At 41.0% G+C, this 14,219-nt stretch overlaps 1 protein-coding gene across 1 annotated transcript in view; it reads right to left on the bottom strand.

The window, feature by feature from the left end:
• Positions 1–13,997, bottom strand: part of PTCHD3 (patched domain containing 3) — a 138,227-nt gene extending 124,230 nt beyond the window's left edge. Inside the window, 7 exon segments of the mRNA XM_040247324.1 lie at positions 8,971–9,116; positions 10,632–10,747; positions 11,857–11,924; positions 11,927–12,021; positions 12,023–12,309; positions 12,311–12,888; positions 13,973–13,997. Of these exon segments, the coding sequence (XP_040103258.1) occupies positions 8,971–9,116; positions 10,632–10,747; positions 11,857–11,924; positions 11,927–12,021; positions 12,023–12,309; positions 12,311–12,888; positions 13,973–13,997 (1,315 nt within the window).
• Positions 13,998–14,219: the final 222 nt, after the last annotated feature.

The raw sequence follows: 14,219 nt of genomic DNA, 5'->3' as shown, positions 1-14,219 counted from the left end.
TTCTCTTGAGATGCTGCTTGTATCTAAGGAAAATTTTAAAAGATAACATTTTCAAAATAATTATAACCTGGAAAATTATATTTGTTCCCTTTAGTTTTGAGTCAGTGATTCAGAGAGAGATTTAAAGGTGAAAAAAAAAAAAAGAGCGGAAGTTTAAAATAATTATCATCAATGTGAAGTGAATTAAATCTGAATTATAAAATTAAAGTGAAATCATTGTTATAGTAGTACTTATATAATCTGATAATTCAAAGAATAAGAGGATCAACTTAAAATTTTAAAAATTGAATGAGACAACTTAAGAATAATTCAAGAAGATGGTACCAGTTCTAAATCACAATGCTTTCTTTTCTTCCTCATAGTCTTGTTTTATGCCAATTGGTCATATAAGTAAAAGGATTCTCTTGTGAGAATAATTCTGATAGGTCAATTTCATGATAAGTGTGATGGAAACTGAAATATCTAAAGGGAGAACAAGTGCCCCACTTCCTTCTAGAAATCTATAAAACAAAGTGTTCTAAGGGAAGTGGAGAAAACACACAGGCTGTATGCATCTGAAATATAATGTACAGTGAAAGTGAATTCAAGCACATGACCAATCAAGAAATTAACCAGCAAAATAGGTTGATTTCTTTTAATTTCTCTACTAGATCCTGTCTTGCTCTTTTATCAATCTCCTATTTATACTGCTCAACTTGACTGTGTTCTATTATATTAATATCTATATGATTTTTGAGGTTCACTACTTCTTGTTCCAACTTCTTTTTCTCCTCTCTAGTTTTTCACATTTCTTTTGCATTAGTTTCTTAGATAGTAACTCCTATTGAAACACTTGTTATTTCTGCATCCAGTGGAGACATTTTGGAAACACAGTGTCCAGCTCTGCTGAAAGATCATCAATTTTCAAGCATAAACAATACCATTTGGTAATGAAGAAAGTGGACTGAGCACAGCCTAACTCAAACCCAGGATCAAATAAATACAATGGTATCTGTATTGTAGAATGTAGGACCAGGAATGACTCAGAGAATCAAGAAACAAGTTCAAACCACCAAGAAGCACAAGATATATTTTTCACTATCCTCTTTGTCACACAACATTTGCACTTGATTTTCCACTCTTTTATTGTTCTACAATAATATTTTTTCTATCTTTCCTCCATAAAATGATGATAGGTCACCTCTTAATAGAATGTCTCTTACTCCTTCCTCCCATCTTAATGTCCCAGAGTTTTAAAGAAGTTTTAGGGGTACTGTATTGAGTTATCTAGGGCTAAGTTAATACATGCCTCCCAAAAGAAGACTGTGAGAAGACTCTGTTTCATAAATCTTATAAATATGGATTCTAATCCCATAAGCCTTTTTCTGAACTACAAAGGCTTTTTGCTAATTTGAATTGCATTTCAAAGAGAAATTTCATGTCCTAATAGTTTACAGAGATGATCCACACATTTTTCTGAACAGCAACAACAAAAAATGCCTTATTCTTGTAATCCTTTGTTACTGTCCATTTATGCAAAACAAGGGCTATGCATATCAATAAATATTCCCTGTTAGACCAATGTATACTTAGCCAAGATTCTCCCCCATGAAAAAAATGACAACAGTGTAAAATTAGGGGCTAAACTGTTTCTCAGAGACTAGATGAGAAGGGCTGAAGTGAAAAGCCTCAATAAGAGCTGGACAGTCAGGAAAGCTCCATGAAGGAGGAGAGACTGGGCACCAGGTCTCAAATAATGGAGAACTACTCATGAGGACATGGATTACTGTGATATTGAATGGTTTGCCTTGGAAACGAACAGAGATCATTCTGTCGTTTTTGAGATTACATTCAAGTACTGCATTTTGGACTCTTTGGTTGAGTATGATAGCTAATCCATTTCTTCTGAGGGATTCTTGCCCACAGTAGAAAATATAATGGTCATCTGAGTTAAATTCACCCATTCTACTCCATTTTAGTTGGCTGCTTCCTAAAATGTTGACGTTCACTCTTGCCATCTCCTGTTTGACCACTTCCAATTTGCCTTGATTCATGGACCTAACATTCCAGGTTCCTATGCAATATTGCTCTTTATAGCATCGGACTTTATTTCCATCACCAGTCACATCCACAACTGGGTGTTGTTTTTGCTTTGGTTCCATCTCTTCATTCTTTTTGGAGTTATTTCTCCACTGATCCCCAGCATTATATTGGGCACCTATCGACCTGGGGAGTTCATATTTCAGTGTCCTTTTTGCTTTTTCATACTATTCATGGGGTTCTGAAGGCAAGAATACTGAAGTAGTTTGCCATTCCCTTTTCCAGTGGACCACATTCTGTCAGAACTCTCCAACATGACCCCTCCATCTTGGGTGGCCCTTCAGGGCATAGCTCATAGTCTCATTGAGTTAGACAACACTCTGTGGTCCATGTGATCAGATTGGTTAGTTTTCTGTGATGTGGTTTTCAATCTGTCTGCCCTCTGATAGAGAAGGATAGGAGGTTTATGGAAGCTTCCTGATGGGAGAGACTGACGGGGAAACTGGATTTTGTTCTGATGGGTGGGGCCATGCTCAGTAATCCTTAATCCAATTTTCTGTCGATGGGTGGGGCTGTGTTCCCTCCCTGTTATTTGAGGTGAGGTCAAACTATGGTGGAAGTAATGAGATAATGTTGACCTCCTTCAAAAGGTCCCATGGACACACTGCTACATTCAGTGCCCCTACCCTTCAGCAGGCCACTGCTGATGCATGCCTCTGCCGGAGACTCCAGGACACTCATGGGCAAGTCTGGGTCAGTCTCTTGTGGGGTCACAGCTCCTTTTTCCCCGGTCCTGGTGCTTACAAAGTTCTAGTTGTGCCATCCAAGAGTCTGTTTCCCCAATCCTGTGTAAGTTCTGGTGGCTCTATGGTGGGGTCCATGGCAACCTCCTCCAAGAGGACTTATGCCATACCCAGGTCTGCGGCACCCAGAGCCCCAGGTCCCTGCAGGAGTCCACTGCTGATGTGTACCTCCACAGGAGACTCTCAGACACAGTTCTGTCTCAGTCTCTGTGGGCTTCTGGGTCGTGGTGCACACAAGGTATGTTTGAGCCCACTGAGCATCTCTGTTGAGTGTGGGGTTTGAGTCTAAATGTGATTTTGCCGCTCCTACCATCTTGCTAGGGCTTTCCCTTTGCCCCTGGACATGGGGTATCTACTCACACCTGCTGCAGGACCACAGAGCCACATAACACAACCAGTAATTCTGAAGAAGCTGAAGTAGAACGGTTCTATGAAGACCTACAAGACCTTCTAGAACAAACACCCCCAAAAGATGTCCTTTTCTTTATAGGGGACTGGAATGCAGAAGTAGGAAGTCAAGAGATACATGTAGTAACCAGTCAATTTGGCCTTGGAGTACAGAATGAAGCAGGGCAAAGGCTAATATAGTTTTGCCAAGAAAATGCACTGGATATAGCAAACACCCTCTTCCAACACCACAAGAGAAGACTCTACACATGAATATCACCAGATGGTCAATACTGAAAGCAGATAGATTATACTCTTTGCAGCCAAAGATGGAGAAGCACTATACAGTCAGCAGAAACAAGACTGGGAACTGACTGTGGCTCAGATCATGAACTCCTTATTGCCAAATTCAGACTTAAATTGATGAAAGTTGGGGAAACCACTAGACCATTCAGTTATGACCTAAATCAAATCCCTTACAATTATCTGGTGGAAGTGACAAATAGACTCAAGGAATTAGATCTGATAGAGTGCCTGAAGAACTATGGATGGAGGTTCATGACATTGTACAGAATGCAGTGATTGAGACGATCCCCCCAAAAAAAGAAATGTAGAAAGGCAAAATGGTTGTCTGAGGAGGCCTTACAATAGCTGTGAAAAGAAGAGAAGTGAAAGGCAAAGGAGAAAAGGCAAGATATACTCATTTGAATGCAGAGTTCCAAAGAAAAGTGAAGAGAGATAAGAAAGCCTTCCTCAGTGACCAGTGCAAAGAAACAGAGGAAAACAATAGAATGGGAAAGACTAGAGATCTCTTCAAGAAAATTGGAGATACCAAGGAACATTTCATGCAGAGATGGGCTCAATAAAGGACAGAAATGGTATGGACTGAACAGAATCAGAAGACATAAAGAAGAGGTAGCATGAATACCTAGAATAACTATAGAAAAAAGATCTTTGTGACCCAGATAATCACAGTGGTGGAATCACTCACCTAGAGCCAGACATCCTGGAATGTGAAGTCAAGTGGGCTTTAGGAAGCATCACTACGAACAAAGTTAGTGGAGGGGATGGAATTGCAGTTGAGCTATTTCAAATCCTAAAAGATGATGCTGTGAAAGTGCTGCATTCAATATGCCAGCTAATTTGGAAGACTCATCAGTCACCACAGGACTGGAGAAGATCGGCTTTCATTCCAATTCCAAAGAAAGGCAGTGCCAAAGAATGCTCAAACTACCACACAATTGCACTCATCTCAGATGCTTGCAAAGTGATGCTCAAATTCCTCCAAGTCAGGCTTTAACAGTGTGTGAACCATGAACTTCCAGATGTTCAAGCTGGATTTAGAAAGGGCAGAGGAACCAGAGATCAAACTGCAAATGTTTGTTGAAGCATTGAGAAAGCAAGAGAGTTCCAGAAAAACATCTATTCCTGCTTTACTGATTGTGCTAAACACTTTGACTGTGTGAAACACAACAAAGTGTGGAAAATTCTCAAAGAGATGGGAATACCAGATCACCTGAACTGCCTCTGAAGCAATCTGTAGCAGGTCAAGAAGCAATAGTTAGAAATGGACAAGGAAAAACAGACTGGTTCCAAATTGGGAAAGGATTACATCAAGCCTGTACATTGTCACCCTGCTTATTTAACTTATATGCAGAGTACATCAAGGAAAATTCTGGACTGGATTTCACAAGCTGAAATCAAGACTCCTGGGAGAAATATCAATAACCTCAGATATACAGATGACACCACCCTTATGACTGAAAGTGAAGAAAAACTAAAGAGCCCCTTGATGAAAGTGAAAGAGGAGCGAAAAAGTTGGCTTAAAAGTCAACATTCAGGAAACTAAGATCATGGCATCTGGTCCCAACACTTCATGGCAATTAGATGGGGAAACAGTGATGGACTTTAGTTTTGGGGGCTCCAAAATCACTTCAGATGGTGACTGCACCCATGAAATTATAAGACACTTGCTACTTAGAAGAAAAGTTATGACCAACCAAGACAGCATATTAAAAAGCAGAGACATTACTTTGCCAACAAAGGTCCATCTAGTCAAAGCTATGGTTTTTCCAGTAGTCGTGCATGGATGTGCGAGTTAGAATTGATGCTTTTGAACTGTGGTGTTGGAGAAGACTCTTGAGAGTCCCTTGCACAACAGGGAGATCCAACCAGTCCATCCTATAGGAAATCAGTCCTGAATATTCATTATAAGGACTGATGTTGAAGCTGAAACTCCAATACTTTGGCCACCTAATGCAAAGAACTAACTCATTGGAAAAGACCCTGATACTGGGAAGGATTAAAGTCAGGAGGAGAAGGGGACGACAGAGGATGAGATGGTTGGATGGCATCACTGACTCAATAGACATGAGTTTGGGTAGATTCTAGGAGTTGGTGATGGACAGGGAGGACTGGAGTGCTGCACTCCATGAGGTCACAAAGTGTCAGGCATGACTGAGTGACTGAATTGAACGGAACTGAACTGAACTGAGCTACTTTTGGAGATGAATGGCTTGAGTGTGAGACAAGGATAAAGGAGGAACATGAAATAGCCCTTCTTCCTACTGGCAGCCAAGCAGTTTCCACGACAGAGCCAGACTGGGGCTATAGCATGGCTAAAAGAAGGTGGGATCAGAACCACTTTGCCAGGTGTACTCTGAAGGACTCAAGCGAGAGCACACTAAGACTTTAAACTATGCTAAGTTGGCTGATTGAACAGGGAGAGAAGAAAACTCCTGATAAATTCCTAGACAGACTACAAGAGGCTCTCTGGAAGTTTACTGATGTTGACTCTGAAAGTACAGAAGAAGCAATGATCTTAAAGTTAGATTTCTCACTCAGTCAGCTCCAGATATCTGCCGTAATTTATGAAAACAGATGTTTGGACCAAATCAGTCTTTAAAAAACTGTTACAGCTAACTCAGATGGTATATCATGGTGAAGTATATGAGGAGGAAAGGAGGAGGAAAAAAAAAAAAAACCTGGCAAAAGACCTAAACTTTAACAATGGCTGTTAGATGCACTCTGAAACAGCCTGATGAAAAGTGCCCAGAGTAACCCAGATGGAAAGGGGTGGACTTGTTATGGTGGAAAGGAGAGACATCACAAGCGGGATTGCCATCAGGCATCTAAGCCACACCCAGCTCCATGTCCCATTTGTAAAATGACCACACCTGAAGAGAGACTGCCCTCTAAGACATAGGGTCAGACACTCAAGGCAATTGGGACTGAAAGTGCCTGGGGATCACCACAGAAGCTCCCATCCTAATTACACGTGTGGAAAACTCGGGATTAATAACTGTGGTGTGCCCATCAGTTGATTTTCTTTTGGATACTGCGGCAACTTTGTGCTCATGGAAGCCCCTGGTCTGCTTTCCTCATGATCCACTACTGTTATCAGACTGTCAGGATGAGCCAAACGCTATTATTTCAGCATCCTTTAAGCTGCAACTGGGACTCTGTGCTGTTTTCTCACAAGTTTCTGATCATGCTGGAGTCTCCCTCACTCCTAGGGAGGAACATACTGAACATGGTCCAGGCCTCTGTTTTCACAAATACAGAGCCTACTCTTCTAATTGAACAAAATGTAAATCCTAGACTGTGGGCTGATGGAAAAATTGTGGGTTGTGCAAAAAATGCTGTTGTTCCTGTTGTTATCAAGGTCAAAGCCCTCACCTATTTTCACATCAAAAGCAGTATCCACTAAAGCCTGAGGTTAAGGAATGGGCGAAACCTTACTGTACTGACTTCTTATGTTGTAAGTGGGATCTTAAACTCTATAGTTCAGAGCAACAATGCTCCATCTTAAAGCTACTGTAACTCAAGAGGTATCAAAAATTCCAGGAATAGAATATCACCTGCACTGTTCCTGGAGACCACAATCTTCAGGAAAGGTTGAAAAGGCTAATGTCATTATTAAAGAACATCCATGTAAGCTAACTCAGGAAACACAAGACAGTTGGTTTAAAGTTTTACCCATGGTTTTAATGAGGGCTTGAACTGCCTCTAAGAAGAAGGGACTATGTCTATGAGACTGTTTTCATGCACAGATATTGTAATAGATCCTAAAACCTTAGAATTAACTATGTGACTCACCTTTTAGCTTTTCAACCTTCTCATCAGGGAAAGGCTTCATGTGGTGGGTTTCTCTGCTTCAAAGGAAGGACTTTCTTCAGCTCTGTGCATACCTTCACCAACAACAATCATATATGATGCCTCATCTTGATCTGATGACATCTAACAATCCTAAAATGGGCTGATGTAACAATGGAAATAATGTAACTTTTAATTTTGACTATGTTTTAGCTTGGTTTAATTGCTAATTTGCCTTACATCTGTAACTATAAAGTGGAGTTTGTCTCTAGCCATCTTAAGCTTTTAAGTTACAAATAGTTGTCCAGGATCCTATGAGTGCCACATCCTCCTCCAACTATTACTTGAGGCCCCTGGATCAGAGACCCTCAATATGAAGGTTAGGAGGATATTTTGTCTCAACAACTTAAGGATGATGCCCCTCAATAGCAGGAAGTAATTATGGAATGAAAATGACAGCCCTTTCCCTTGGCAACATAATTATCCTAAAAGAAAAGGGGGATTGAGAGAGTCAATTCCTAGGTAGATTGATAAGAAGTCTAGGGTCCCCAAGGAGGAGAAAGAGGTCCAGAGCCCTCGAGAAGGAGAAAGGGGTCAGGTGGTCCCTAAGAGAAAAGGACAAGGGTTATTTTCTACATTGCTTTGGCTTAGTGAATATAACAATGTATCTTGCTTGAGGACATGTTTCTCCTTAACAAGAACCTTCTGACTAATCCTGTCATCTTAAAATGTATATTATGGGAGTGAGTCTGGTAAGATATTTCTCTTGTTTGTTCTAATCTTGTTCAGTTAAGATGTATGTTGTGGGAGTGGGTTTGAAAAAAGTATCTGAAGCCTTGATAAGACTAGCTAGGGGAGCACTCTGCCTCCCCCTTCTGAAGTCTATATCAGAAGCTTTCTCTGTCCTTTTTTTTATACTTTAATAAAACTATGCATCACAAAAGCTCTTGTGTGATCAAGCCTGGTCCCTGGTCCAGAAGAAGCTGAATTTTCTTCTTCAGAGATCACAAATCCAACATCATTACCATAAGCTATCATCTGATTGGCCTGTTTTTGTTCTTTCCTATTCTAAATCACACTGAAATGAACATACTTATTCTACTTTGTGACACCTGTCCAATAATTAGGACAAATTCCCAGAAGTGTAGTTGGCAGGTCAAAGGTACTCCATTTTAAATTTTAAAATCTTTTGATTTGTTGCAAAGTTATATTTTAAAAGTGTACCAATTTACAAATTTTCCTCAGCAGAATATGTGTTTATTTGCATACAACCTTCCCCAAACCTTCAGTCTTGCTATAATATTCATTAATCTAATAAGAAGACAAGGTGTATCACTTTTGGAGTAACTTGCATCCCTTGATTAATCAAAAAGTCAAATATTTTTTTCATATATTTTGAATGATTAACATTTTGGATTCTGTGTGTGTGTGTGAACTGCCTGTTTATGTCCCTAGTCTGTGTTTTTCCATATGGGGTACTAGATTTTTCCAACTCTTAAAGGCACATAATTCCATTTGATTTTCTGTTTTCCTGATTCCTCATTTTGGATCTGTAGAGTCACCTATATACAATTATTTTGCTTACTCTAACATGATACCCTTCCTTTACCCACCCATCCCCCCACCCCCATACACAGTGTGCAGCCTCACCCTTTGTTTTACTCACCTAGAATAAGAAATGGTGAACTTGCAACTATGATCATAAATGGCACCCCAATGTACAACATCAGGCCAAAGCCGCTCACCACTGCCAAGGCAGCAGAGATGACTCCAAAGGCTGCGACCCACATTTTGTTTCATATACAGTCACACCTGTACATTTAGAGGGAAAAGTTATGAAACTTGTGGTGGTAGCTTCCATACTGAAATTCCATCAATTCATAACATTCTTGACTCAGACACCTCTTCAGAGCCCTCTTGCACAATAATTCCCATATCTGTCTGCTGGAGAACTTTAATTTCCAGGCACTAACCTAGACGAACTGAACAGAAGAAAGGCAGAGGAGTGGGAACAGAAAAGTTAGGAATCTGTGCTGTTACCAAACGATACTGGTTGATTCTTATGCAGCGAGCCAAGCCTGAATCCACCCACTGGCCTTTCAGAACTACAAAGATATACTAAAGCATTGAAAATAGCTACTTCCACTCTGATCTGCAAAGGAGTGGGAATGGAAGCAAGCAGCATGAAAGTGCCCATGTCTAGGTATCTTCTCACCCACTTATGAGTCCAATTAGCCATAAACACAACCCTAAATATCTCCTGTATGTCAATGCTAGTTTAATATATTGTGGCTAACAAAAAGAATGAAAACCTCCTTCTAGAAGATGTTTGTGGTTCTCCTCTGCTAGAGACATGTGCTCTAGAAAAGGGGCTCTGTGTGTGTGTGTGTGTGTGTGTGTGGGCACTCAGTCTTCTCTTCATGAAATTTTCCAGGCAAGAATACTGGAGTGGGTTACCATTTCCTTCTCCAGGGCATCTTCCCAACATAGGGATCAAAACAAAGTCTCTTGCATCTCCTGCACTGGCAGGCAGCTTCTATACCACTGTGCCACCTGGGGGAGTTCCAAAGGATATACAAATAATGAATAAACACATTAAAAAAGATAATCATGGTTAGAATGTGGAGAAATTGGGCAACTTATACATTGCTGGTGGGAGATAAAATGGTGTATCCTCTATGGAAAATAGTTTGGTAGTTCTTCAAAAAGCTAACCAGTGAATTATTTTATAATCCACTAATTCCACTCCTAGGTATATACTGAAAAGAACTGAAAACAGGAGCTTGAATAGAGATTTGGACACCATGGTTAACTGCAGCATTATTCACTATAGTCAAAAATCTTTCAAGTGCCCATAAACAGATAGGTAGATGAACAAATGTGGTATATACATAAAATGGAATATTATTCAGCCATGTAAAGGAACTCCTGCTACAACATGGATCAACCTTGAACACATTATGATAAGTGAAATAAGTCAATCACAAAAGGACAAATATGGTGTGATCCCACTTATAGGAGATCTCTAGAATAGTCAAATTCATAGAAACAGACACTGGATTAAAAATTAGCCAAGCTTTGGGGGAGACAATGGAGGGGTTATTACTTAATGGTTACAGAGTTTGTTTGAGGTGATAGAAAATATTCATAAAGTGATAGTTGTGATGGTTGCAAAACACTGTGCATGTAATTAACACCACTGATCTGTACACTTAAAAATGGCTTTGGAAATGGTACATTTTATGTCATAAATGTTATATACACATTATAAATATTACTATAATAAAACATTTTTTAGAGTTTATAAGACTAATAAAATAGTTTTACCTGTAGCATGATACAGTTGCAAATAATATGATTATTATTAAGTGAAACAAGGGGACCACGGTCATAGAAGTTGCCTCAAATTCCAGTTGTCTAGAAAGTGATGAAAAGTAGAGGACCTGCCACAAAAATATATTCAGGTAAATAATGTTCAATTATGATATTGTGTGTGAGTTACATATGATAATGAAACACTACAACTTATTGATCTAAACATTAAAATTCAGTGAAAAATCAAAATATATGGATTATGATTTTAGAATAAAGAAGATAATAAAGATTTGATTCTTCCCACAAATCCCTGGCATGCTTTTCCAAGTTGCTTTCAAAAATCTAAAGTTTAAAACTCCTGAATATACAAAATCTGAATCTTATATAAAATGGTGAAAGCACTAATAACTATAAACATATGAATTTTTCTAAACTTCTATTAATTCACTATCTTTTACTATTTTAACTGTGTAAACATCATTTCAGGCAGGCCTGAGTATTAAAATAATTTTTCCAGAAGATATCTTCTCATTTTCACCAGTTTTATTCAGAGTTTTAGGTTTGCCAGCACAAAAATTACTGAACAGCTAATATGTGCCTGGCACTATGCTATAATTTACTTTTAAAATGCTTGTCTTTCTTTCTCAAAAACTTCATGGAACTCTTGTTTAAAGTTTTGCTTTTTTATTCCAATGAACTCCAAACAAAGTTGAGGGGGCTCCTAGAAACAGCAAAGGCTTAAACTTGAGTAAGAATTTCAGAGTAACTTGACCAGAAAACCAAACTAAACTTGAAGATCAACATCTGGACTGAACAGACCTCTAACCCTAACCCTGAGAATGTCCAATTTGTGTTTTTAACCAGAATGTTACCAAGGACTTAAGATTTGTGGCATTCTTCTCTCTCTCTCTCTTTTTTAGGTTCTATCTCTTTTTACTTTATTTTTAAAAAAGTTATTGTAGTACAATTGCTTTACAATGTTGTATTAGTTTCATGTGTACAGCAAAGTGAATTGGTTATACACATATCCACTCTTTTTTAGAATCTATTGTGGCTTTCTTCAGTGTGCTATTTTAAGAAAATTAGATTAAGGATCAAATAAAGCAGAGCACACCTAGCTTCCAGTCAAGGACTCTATCTGATAATCTGGAAGTGCTGCTGCTATGGTCCTTGGAACAAGTCCTCCTACCCCTCCTTCCTTCTCCAGGCCTCCCTATAAACCCCAGCAGCTAGGTACCTTGATCACCTTCAAGGCTAGACTCTTTTCAAGGCTGCCAACCTTCCTCAGGAAATGGATCACCCAGCCTTGCTACGTTCATTTTCCTCTCCTTCACCTGTCCTCAGATAGTACTGCAGCCACATGGCTTTGGCCTGGCTCAGCCGCATACTCTCACCTAAAGACAGTTCCTCCCAGGATGTTGGCTAGGTAGACGACCTGACAGGCTAGGCTGTAGATGGGGAAGTTGATGGTTTTCAGGTTGAAGCCCTTGTTCCTTTTCCAGGCGAGAAAAGGAAGAAGAGCGGGTTGGGCGGGGGTGGCGTGGGGGACACAGGAGCTTTGGTTCTCAGTGCACACCTTGCTGTAGGGGATCTGGGTTCCATTGTCCTGTATCACAGGCAAAGCCTGCACCGCACCTTCCACCTTGCTAATTTCTTCTAAGATTTCCAGCTCCAGCAGTGTCCAAGTGTTAAGAAACCACTAGGATAGAGGCATAATTGACCTCGGTGCTCTTCCTGGAGATGGAGAAGATGAGAGAGTCGTTGGCGGGGAAATGTTCCTGCACAAAGCGTCACTCACCCTTGGCGGGTCTCCCTACCGGGGTGTACTGCTCCTCGAGGTCATCTTCTTCATCCTGGGGCAGGTAAATCAGGCCAGTGCCGAGAACGGCCGTTAACACCATGGGCAGCAGCAGGAAGACCCAGGGGTGCGAGCCTACCTTCCAGCACAACTGCCTGAAGGCCCGGGACAGCGGTGCCTCCAGGCAGTTGGTGTGGCAGTGGGGCCGCTGGACCAGTCGGCTCTCAGACCGCGATGCTGGCGGAGATGGTAGAGCCTCGGCCGCGACTCGGGAGGGGGCTCTGCATTCTGCCTCGCGGCCCAGCCAAGCTCGGTTCCTGGTCTTGACTGGAGGCTGAGGGTGGCTCCGGCTCAAGGCCGGGCCCTGTGGGCGGCCAGCTCTCTCTCTCCAGGTCAGGCCTGACTCTGACCCTGGCCCCTGGGACTCGGATCCAGCTCTTGTCCCGCCTCCAGCTCCAGTTTTGGTGCAACCTTCGAAGGATTAAGGCTCATTTCCGAAAGGAAAGACCACGTTCTCAAACAGCACAACAGATCAGAAAGAAGCCGTTGGACTGAGCGCCCCTCTCCACCCACCCAACGGTTTCCTGGAGAATTTCTAAGCGATTCTGTTCGAACCCAGGCTGCTTGTGCCAGGATGTGAGAGCATCCTTGGCGGTCACGCGGTAGCCTCAGTTCAGTTCAGGTCAATCGCTCAGTCGTGTCCAACTCTTTACGACCCCATGGACGCCAGACTTCTGTCTTTCACCAACTCCCTGAACTTGCTCAAACTCATGTTCATCGAGTCAGTGATGCCTTCCTACCATCTCATCCTATGTCATCCCCTTCTCCTCCTGCCTTCAGTCTTTCCCACCATCAGGGTCTTTTCCAAAGAGTCAGTTCTTCGCCTCAGGTGGCCAAAGTATTGGAGTTTCAGCTTCAGCATCAGTCCTTCCAATGAATATTCAGCAATGATTTCCTTTAGGATGGACTGGTTGGATCTCCTTGCAGTCCAAGGGACTCTCAAGAGCCTTCTGCAACCCCACAGTGCAAAAGCATCAATTCTTTGGTGCTCAGCTTTCTTTATAGTCCAACTCTCACATTCATCCATGACTGCTGGAAAAACCATAGCTTTGACTGGATGGACCTTTGTCAACAAAATAACATCTCTGCTTTCTAATAGACTGTCTAGTTGGTCATAGCTTCTCTTCCGAGGAGCAAGCATCTTTTAATTTCATGGCTGCAGTCAACATCTACAGTGATTTGGGAGCCCCTAAAAATAAAGCCTCTCACTGTTTCCATTGTTTCCCCATCTATTTGCCATGATGTGATGGGATAAGATGCCATGCTTGAACTAGCCCCAAATTTGTCCCTGGTGCCCATCCTCTCAGGATTTAGTTAATACAAGAAACACTTTAAAGGTGAATGAAATGAGTGGTTACATGACTCACAATTGACTGGGAGAATCTGGCTTGTTCACAGACACACACACACATACACACTCACACACACACACTCACACAGGCACCTGCATGCAGAAGACACAGATTTTTCCTGTGTTCTAAGTGGTAGATTTTACCTTTGAGGGGATCATCCAGAAGCATGGTTCTCAGGTAAGGCTTTGGTGAACCTGGTATACCTCATTTAGTTATTTTTATTCTTTATAGACGTAACTTTCTTCTTGTAAAAAGTTAGAAGTAAATGCATAAAATAAAAAGTGGGAATAGAAGAACCCAAAGCCCAGTCCTAAAACATCCTTCTATCACATTCCTCTTTTTAACAGAAGTGTTAAAAATTGGGAGTTTATCATTACAAGCCATTTTCTT

Source organism: Oryx dammah, unplaced genomic scaffold, assembly GCF_014754425.2.
Source record: "Oryx dammah isolate SB20612 unplaced genomic scaffold, SCBI_Odam_1.1 HiC_scaffold_10, whole genome shotgun sequence".
Taxonomy (NCBI): domain Eukaryota; kingdom Metazoa; phylum Chordata; class Mammalia; order Artiodactyla; family Bovidae; genus Oryx; species Oryx dammah.
The sequence above is the reverse complement of the archived record's forward strand: the minus strand, read 5'-3'. Positions and strand labels throughout refer to the sequence as shown.